Source organism: Vespula pensylvanica, chromosome 2, assembly GCF_014466175.1.
Source record: "Vespula pensylvanica isolate Volc-1 chromosome 2, ASM1446617v1, whole genome shotgun sequence".
NCBI classification, from domain to species: domain Eukaryota; kingdom Metazoa; phylum Arthropoda; class Insecta; order Hymenoptera; family Vespidae; genus Vespula; species Vespula pensylvanica.
This window is the reverse complement of record NC_057686.1, coordinates 14432309-14442308: the sequence shown is the minus strand read 5'-3', so window position 1 is coordinate 14442308 and position 10000 is coordinate 14432309. Positions and strand designations below refer to the sequence as shown.

At 34.0% G+C, this 10000-nt stretch overlaps 1 protein-coding gene across 50 annotated transcripts in view; it reads left to right on the top strand.

The window, feature by feature from the left end:
* Nucleotides 1-10000, top strand: part of LOC122626874 (calcium-activated potassium channel slowpoke) — a 71029-nt gene that overhangs the window by 24468 nt on the left and 36561 nt on the right. For 29 of the 50 annotated variants that reach the window (XM_043807340.1, XM_043807349.1, XM_043807353.1 and 26 more), the window contains exon 6: nt 3612-3703. The exons of the other annotated variants lie outside the window; for them this stretch is intronic. In XM_043807340.1, the coding sequence (XP_043663275.1) occupies nt 3612-3703 (92 nt within the window). The remainder of the gene's footprint in view (nt 1-3611; nt 3704-10000) is intronic. 50 annotated transcript variants of the gene reach the window in all.

The window sequence follows — 10000 nt, the reverse complement described above, 5'->3', positions numbered from 1 at the left end:
CTCTTTTTAGGGACTTTCCTTCCTAAAAGTAGATATTTGCACGTCTCGCCGCGACACACGATGATTTCCAATATGCTGCATCTCTCATACAAAACGCAAACGCGAGTAGTAAGAAAGTACACGGTGCAACGTGTGGAGAAGGCTGCGGTCTTTGAAAAAAAAAAAAAAAAACAAATTCGCACGCGTATTTTTCAATCATGCATAAGCCTATGGAGTTAAGGATTAAATCAAAATCAACAAAAAAAAATAAATAAATAAAAAAAATAAAAGAAAAGACAAAAGTAAATTAATGCACGTGTCGTCAAATCGAACGAACGAGTAGCGCATCCTTTTCTTGTATTATAGCATTTTGAGCGATCGTTCGTTAGTCGATAGTGAGCTTTCGATATAGTATGCTTCGAGAGGATATAAAATGTTTCGTTTGAAACGATAAAATCGGAAACTCGTTCGAAAACGCGATCTTTCTATCTCTCTCTCTCTCTCTCTCTCTCTCTCTCTCTCTCTCTCTCTCTTTCTCTCTCTCTCTCTCTCTCTCTCTCTCTCTCTCTTTCTTTCTCTCTATCTCTCTCTATCTGTCTATCTCTATCTCTCTCACTCTTTTAGGTAGATCCCAGTAGTCGAATCGATCGAGATATTCGCTGCTATATATTCTTTCACACGTTAATATCATACTAGCGCTATTTAATCTCACTATACTATATACGATCTCCCAAGCATAGTTACGTTAATATTAATATAGATCATATTATATCTTTATCATAAGGCTTCAGCTTGATATAATATATATATATATATATATATATATATATATATATATATATACATATATATATATACATGTGATATATATATATACACACACACATATCGAAAATTTCGCAATACGAGGCCTCGTCAATAAGATCGATCATTTTACTGTGGCTCCTTCTCCGTCGTTCACCGACAAGCGCACGCCCACAACCCACTATTATTCGTCGAGGCACGCAGGTAGTCTTAGTTTAATAAATCACGTTTGGAGGATTCTCTCTCTCTATATATATATATATACACATACACAAGTATATTATATATATATATTAATTTCATCATACATTCGCCATTATTATCATACGTCTTTCATTTATAAATTATACTTTTTGTGGGTTAACACACAAATTTTTAATAAATAAATATATATATATGCATATATATATATATATATTTATTCATTATATACAAAATACTTACATTCACACACACGCATAGAGAGAGGGGGATTGGTAAATTCTTCAAACGATACACATTGATATCTACCTATTTCCGCGAGAGCGTGTGTGTGAGCGCGTGCATATTGGGAAAAAAAATATCACGTCCGATCTCTCTCACCGTGTATCTATTCACTTTTCTCATCGAGTTTACGTTTCCGGAACAATTTATAACGCATATTGAATACGCGAAAAAGCACAGGACCAATATTAATTTTGTTGTTAATAAAAATATTAACTACGTGAAAAATGTTAATTAAAGATCATTTGATATTTATTCCATCGACTAACAGAAATGAAAAAAAATTAGGAATTAGAACCCAAAAGAATATATTTCGGTCGATTCGAAGAACTGGGCCTTACTCGATATCTGTATTTTCATTAAGAAAAACAAAATTAGACGAATTAATAAATTTTTCATAAAAAGATTCGCTCCTTCGTACACACGCGCACATATAAATGGAATATCACAGCCTCAGTAACGATGATCGTGTTGACACGCTAATATTAAAAAAGAAAAAAAGTTCTCTAAAAAAGAAAGAAACGAGAGAGAAAATGTAGGAGTCACGTGTGCCCGAGTTCAATTCCTTTCAAAGTAAACGGAGAAACCGAGAAACGTTCTTTTTCAATAAGATCGAAAACGCGATAGAAGAGTGGTGTGCATGTTCGAATGGATTATATGCTCTCATGGAGTTCGTGATCATCTTTCCAGCATCACGAAAAAGAATTTATCGTACTCTTCGAGTTACACTCAAGATTATCATTTTTCGATTTACGTTCTAGATTAATCCGATTAATGATCCGATTAACGTAAAACGCCGAGAGATTTAAAAAAGATTTAAATATCGGGTGGGATTCAGTCGTACGTTTTTTCGATGTGAGAAATTATATGAATAATCGTTCTCTCTCTCTCTCTCTCTCTCTCTCTCTCACCCTTTCTCTCTCTCTCTCTCTCTCTCTCTCTCTCTCTCTCTCTCTCTCTCTCTCTATTTTTTTCTAATTCACTACATTCAAACGTGTAAGGTCCAGTTCGATCTAACCCTGACCCAATTCAAGGATTTGACGAAAGGTCGGTGTGACGAGCCTCACGAATACATTATGTATAAAAAAATTAAAAAAAAAAAAATAAGGTCAATAAAGATTACCGTGACTATTCGATAGAAAAGATAAGAAGCAAAAAAATATGGAAGGATAATCGAAAAAACTTAAAAGAAAAGATATCGAAGGGGAAAATTGCTACCACTACTGTTATTATTATCAATACTAAAATATTATTATTATAGTTTTTACGATGATGATACATATATATATTATGATATCTCAAAAAGCAAATATCGTGTGGATATTACATATCTACAATTGCAAGGGTATTTTGAAATAGATTATGCGTGTCGGCACATATACTTGTAGTTTTCGTTAGGCTTTAGGTGTAGGTGTGTAGGACATAGGTGTAGGTATATATAGCCTCTATTTTATATATATATATATACATATATATACCCCGCCCTTTTACTTGGAACGTGTTTATAATTTTCCACGCATTTTACTGATTGTTCGGGCCGTGGCACTGATAGCGGTACAGCACTAATAATCGTGTCTCTATGAGTAGCCGCGCTGCCCTGTAGCTGAGCCAAAACTTTCTTCCGTTTTTTATATGTAAATGTATGACTCTCCTCGCCCTCGACACTTGAGAGAAAACAAAAAAAGAAAAGTCGAAGAGAAGGACAGGACGACGGGAAATACATAAATAAATAAATAAATAAATAAATAAATAAATAAAAGAAAAAAAGGAATAATAATAAATTAAGTAGAGAAACGTACGGAGAAAAAATCAAATGTGTTTATATAGAGAGCGTGCGACGAAACGTTTAAAAGCGCAGGAATAAAAAAGAAAAAATATATATATATATATGTAACAAAAAAAGGAAAAGAAAAAGAAAATAACGTACAGTCGCACGTGATTTTACGCGACTGTGCGGATGCCACTCGGTATATTTCCTCTTTTTTTTTCTCTCCTTTTTTTCTCTCTTTTTTTCTCTTCTTATCGTCGCTACTATTCCGCAAGAAAAAGAAAAAAAAAAAAAGTAAATAAACGACCGATGATAAAAAATAAGTTACGCGAGCGGGAGAAAGGGGACGCGAATGGGCGAAGCCGTATAAGAGGAAAAAAATATATAGAAAAAAGAAAAAAAAAGTATGGAGAAGAAACGACCAAAGCAGGTAAACGAAAAGAAACATAAAACGAAAAGAGAAAAAAATATAAGAGAATAAAGACAAACACGAACACACAAAAAAAAAATTACAGTCAACCCTGTTACACAAGTGTATTGATGCGAGTGTTGTATTCTGTTCTATCACGCGATGTAGGCCATATTCGCCAGTTGTATCCCCGAGATAATTGACCTGATCGGGACGCGAAACAAGTATGGCGGCACTTTGAAGAACGAGCGAGGTCGCAGGTGAGAGACACTACCAGCCAATTAGCTTTCCCGAGTTGAACCACTCCAAACGTCCATCCTTTTCACGAACCACCATCACCTATTCCAATGTTCCCTCGTACACGAGACAATATGTACAATACTTAAAAACAAAAAGAACGAAAAAGAGAAACAAAACAAAAATGTCTGCTTCTTCGTTTTCCGATGGATTCGCTCCATCTCTGTAACACATATATACATAAATCTATAAATCTACATACATCTAAACACGCACGTACACACGTTTTCGCTCCTTTCTCATTTCTCATATTATTACTAAATTAAAAAAAAAAAAAAAAAAAAAAAAAAAAAAAAAAATCTTGTTTCATCATCAGACGTTCTTGTTCGTCAAATTAATTCTATGTTCGAATTTACATCAATTTTTTGTCAACATCATCGTATAGATTTTTTATATTAAAATTCTAACTCTGCCGTCGTGTTATTAAGTCATCCATTTACCGAATTAGCCTAACCCTTTCATGACAACTCTCGTTTACTCATCGAGATACCGGTGCGTCGAGTATATATGGTTTTCTCCTTGACTACTTACCCACCTGTTCGCTCGTTTATCTTATTTTATCACGAAAACGGTGTACGCAATCTATTGCAACAACATGAACAGACACCACATGTTCCACCACAGTGACATTTTCAAAATAACAAAACAAAGAATGTATATTTCTTCGTACGTACATAACAACAAAGAACATATATCTACAAACAGAACAAAAAACAAATCAACATTTTCCTTTCTTCAACCACACGATTGATCCTCTTATCAAATCTCCATGAAAATTTCCAAGAAAATCCCATCGACTCGATCCACTTCTTCTTCTTCTTCTACTTCTTCTTCTTCTTATTTTATCTTTACTTTATCACTGTATGTGCGCTTAGAAACTATAACGTTAGCAAATCACACTGAATCACAAAGTTCCACTTAATGCATCCTATCTGCGAGAGACGAGTATCTCTCTTTTACAGAATCCAAAAAGGGTCCCTCCGCTAATCAACGGACATCATCGTTTGTGAACTCTAATGAACGTTCCTATACTTCCTCTCCATCCGTTTACCAACTTGTATAACTACCAGTCTGATTGCTAGCCCAGATACATATATACATATATATATATATATATATGTATATATATATATATTTATATACATACATACCTAATCACACCTAGTAAACTGATGTTAGCTTGTTTGTGCACACTAACCGCACTTGGAACAAATACAGCTTTCTCCGGATTTGTTCTCTTTTATATACATTTCTCTCTCTCTCTCTCTCTCTCTCTCTCTCTCTCTCTCTTCCTCTCTATTTTATCGTCTTATCTCAAAAAAGAATTGTCTTTTTCTTTATGAAAAGATAAAAGCGTAGAAATTTAATTCTTTTTGCAACAAAACAATAGACTTTCTCCGTTTCTTTCTTTCTAGAACGATAATCGTATTCATTCGAGTAATTGTGAGACATACATAAAGTCTAAATAAGAGAAAGGAAAAAGAAAAGAAGAGAATAAATAAAATATCAACGCAATTCGCAGTAAAAATTTGAAAAAGAGAGAGAAAAAACAGAGAGTGAGAGAGAGGAAGAAAGAGAGAGAGAAAGAGAGAAAGCGAGAGAAAAAGAGAAAGAGGGAGGGAGAGAAAAAAATAAGAATACGAGAGAAAAAACTGGAGACTTGTTTTTTTTTTCCCAGAAAAAATCTCGTTTCTTCCTTCTTTTTTCTTTTTTTTTTCCTACATTAGAACATTAGAAGCATATGAACGAGATGGTGAGCGTTAGTTGTTTCGTCGTCGCAACCGGAGCTGGAGCTGTATTTCTTCCCGAGTGCAACGAACCAAATGCCGCATGTACATGTCCACCACCCCGACCCGAACTCCCCTCGTTGCATTTCAGAATTGAGATTGAACGCATGCGCGCGTTTACAAACCATACGTGTGCGTTGCGTACGGTGGTGGCCCTTAACGGTACGTTCTCAACAATATTTCATTTTTCCTTCTTTTTCTCTATCTATCTTTCTCTCTCCCTCTGTCTCTCTCTCTTTATATATCTCTCTCTCTCTCTCTCTCTCTCTCTCTCTTTCTCTCTCTCTCTCTTTCTCTCTTTATCTTTTTCTCTCTTGTATCATTCCTGAAAGAGAAACATGAATTTAACGAAGACGCATTCGAACAGAAATGCCGAAGAGACCGAAACGGAAAAGGAAGGGAAAGAATAATTATCAAGGGAAAAAAAAAAAAGAAAAAACATATTAAAAAGAAGTGACGTCGGTAGGAATTCATTTCTTGTTTTTTCTTTACTTTTTTTTTTGTTCTCTTTTTCTATTCTTTTTTTTATTTTTTTCTTTAACAATTACAACGACGAAAGCGTGAAATAATGAAAGAATGTCGCGCGGATTTTCCATGGATTTGCATAAGTGTTAACAATGCTCTTTGTTAACAGCCAACACCGTACGCTCGTTCCCGTTTGTATGCGTGCATATATTATATATATGTATATGCATACACAAAGGACATAGTATTTTTCTCGTATTTTATATTAATTAATTCGGTGTGAAGACTCTTTGGTGTTCTTAGAAAGCATTTAGTTAACGATTACCACTAACACTGATTTCTTCCTTTTTTATATTTGTCTCTCTCTTTGTCTCTCTCTCTCTCTCTCTCTCTCTCTCTCTCTCTCTATCTCTCTTTCTTGTTCTCTCTCTCTCTCTCTCTTTCTTTCTCTCTCTCTAACTTTCTCTCTATCTCTTTCTCTCTTTTTTCTTTCCTTCACCCTCGATCACAAGAGTCCCTTATCACCACTACCCTTCCCGTCCGACCTACGTTTTTATTAACCACCGTCAATTATAACGTGCGAAGGAAGAGACGAAAGACCCGAAAATTTTGCTATAGACTCGTTAATCTCTGTGTGTGTGAGTGCGTGACAGTGTGCGTGTGTTCATACACCATCATATTATCTCTGTATTCTTGTTGTTGTTATTGTTGTTGTTATTGTTGTTTACATATATTTATATAATACGTACGTATACTACATATATATATAAATATAACGTAAGTGACGATTTATCAATCAGGCCGTTTGCTAATTAATCGGTGAATCAAAGCGCGAGCTTATTACATTATATTGTACATATACCTGCGTTAGACAAAAAAGGGAGGAGGGATTTTTGTAAATTCTTATTCTTTTTATTTGTTCTTTCCTTTTCTCCTTTTCCCATTTTCTTTTTCTTTTTCGTTTTATTTATTTATTTATTTTTTTTTTTCTTTTACAACGTACACGTTTTCCGTCTCATGGGAAATTCGAAAATATGTGGCTGTGATTTTTCGTAAAAGAAAAAAGAGAAAATCGAGCATTGAAACGCGCTGACAGATATATGTACGTGTGTCTTTTTTTTTCTTTTTTTTTTCACTCTCTCTTTTTTTAATCTTTTTTAATTTTTTTTCTCTTTTTTTTTAAACACCTATTGTGTGTGTTAGAAGTACAGATAAAAGGCGAAAAAAGTCAATAAAAATCGTACATATCCGACGAGTCTCTCTTTCTCTCAATCTCTCTCTTTTTTTTTCGATTGATTAGAAAATAAAAAGAAAAAGGAAGAACGAAACAAAAAATAGAGAAAGAGACGCTCTCGTCAGTATCAACGTCGTCATTGTCGTCATCGTCATCGTCATCGTCGTCATCATCGTCTGTATAACGTTTCTCCTTCGTTGATGTTTTATCAATCTGATATCGATATATCAGAGATCGATCGTTCTCTTTAAAGCCGATATTTTGCACATTGAAAAAGGATACTCGTCGTGCATTCTTTTTTTTTTCTTGTTTTTTCAACTTTCGGAACGACGAGCCTCGTAAGGGGAAGAAAAAATAAATAAAAAAGTAAAAAATATTATATATAAAATTGAAAAGTAAAACGTGAATACGATTATTTACACTGTCAGTAATTTTCGATGGGAGAAGAAATTATTTTTGCGCATCGGAGACATACTTTTTTTATCCCGACCAGCACCGCTATCATTACCACCACCAAACCACTACCATCACCACTATCACCACCACTACAAATCACGATCACCGTTACCAGTTACACTTCCAGCATTAGTACAAGCCGTCGGTATCGTTCTCGCGAATATTATTATTCATTATTATCGGAATGCGGGGCGAGAAGAAGGAAAAATAAATCGAATCTTAAAAAGCGTGACTCTAAAGCACGTGAGAGAGGGTAGTAGCTCTAGTTTCTCTCTCTCTCTCTCTCTCTTTCTCTCGCACGCTATTAGTATGTACATATATACACACAAACACATACACACATAGACACATACACATACTTTTAAACATATATTAGACTTTTTATTTTAGTTCTATCTCTCTCTCACTCTCTCTCTCTCTCTCTCTCTCTTTCTTTCTCTCTGTCTCTGTCTCTTTCTCTTTTTCTCGACTCTCGAAACAACGTAGATGAATTTCTTATCAGGAGTGGCTAATGAATAACGGAGGAAAAAGAGAATGGGAGAGAGTAGGTGAGAGGAGGAGGGAGAGAGAGAAAGAGAGAGAGAGAGAGCGAAATATAACTTTACTCTCACGAATATACATATACGGTATATATGTATATGTATTTAGATATGTAAAGTCTCTAAGAAAAAGCACTGACGTCTAACACACGTACAAATACACACAGCGAAACGTCGGCCTCCTATTGTAGAATAGATTTAATAATGGCAGTAGGGCTTACATCGATCGACGCCGGCTCACAATGAATTCAGTAGCATTGATTTATATGTACTTACGCATATATTATATTTATCTGTATAAGTATACATACATATATATGTGTATATATATATGTGTGTGTGTGTGTGTGTGTGTGTGTGTATGTCACGTTATTTTCTCATTAACGCTCTTTTATCGATATCTGTTCGATTTTCGAATAAAGCGAGTACTGAATTCATGATGAGTCGTTTCGTTTTACTTAGATAATTCTGATTATGATGAACGGTAGTAGTTTATTAACAACTAAGCATGGTATATACATTCTCTTACGATCATGGATCTTTCATTTAACTTTTCGTTTTTTCTTTGATTTTATTTTTTACATATCGAAATTAATTAATTAACGAAAACTATGTATAAATCTTGTATATAAAACGTAACAACCCCTAATTGCACTATTAGTAATCAGCACTGCCTTCCTGTTCGTTGTGGTCTTCTTTTTTTCCTTTCTTTCTTTCCGTCTCTTTTCTTTTCTTTTTCTCGCAATATCGAATCCACTGAGAGTATAAAAAAGAAAGAAAAGAAAAAAGACAGACATCAGCATCTTCACTAACACGCACACACGTGGCACGCAAGAGATTAATTATTAAGGTTATTATCAATTATCCGAATAGCGGCCGAGTCTTGTGCTTGAGAATTTATATATTATATATATATATATATATATTGTATACATATTAATATATTAATATACCACCATTACCACAACCACCAGCATCACTACCTCTACTAATCTTATCATTATTATTATTATTATTATTATTATTATTATTATTATTATTATTATTATTATTATTATTATTATTATTACTATTATTATTATTATCGTTACCACCACTTGTTACTTAACTGCAAGAAATAATTTTGTTAATACATACATATATAAAAAAAAAAGTACGAGCCTGCATTATCTACTATCAGCGAGTCTTTTGTCCGAATTTCTTGTTACTTTTTCTCTTCCACCGTAATGTATATTGTACATATGTACCTAGCACAGCTATCTTACCATATAGGTATGTGTTTAGTTGTCCAATCACGTTAGTCGGCTAAAAAGACATAAGCCGAGTCCCTATCGCAAATTATCGGTAAGTTTAGACCATTGTTTGTAATTTTGTGAGTATGTATGTGTATATGAGTATACGTTATATTGATCTTATCCATATGTGTATACGCATATATACATACATATACATGTATGTGTGCGTACGTAAAAGGAAAAAAGAAAACAAAATAAAAAGAAAAGAAAAAGAAAAAAACACAACGGATGTGTGTTACAACAATCGCCGCTGCTGCAAATATCTCTTCCGTATTGGCAAAGAGAAAGTAAACATTAAAAGAAGAAATGTGCAGAGACACGAGCGTCTCACACGCGACGATTCATTTCAAGTTGGTCAGTGATGATCGCTCGAAAAAAAATGTCTATTTATTTTATTCTATTTATTTATTTTTTTATTTTTTTATTACACTAAGAATCGGAAGAATCTCTAACGCGAATATTTTTCCTTTCTTTGCTCGATTTC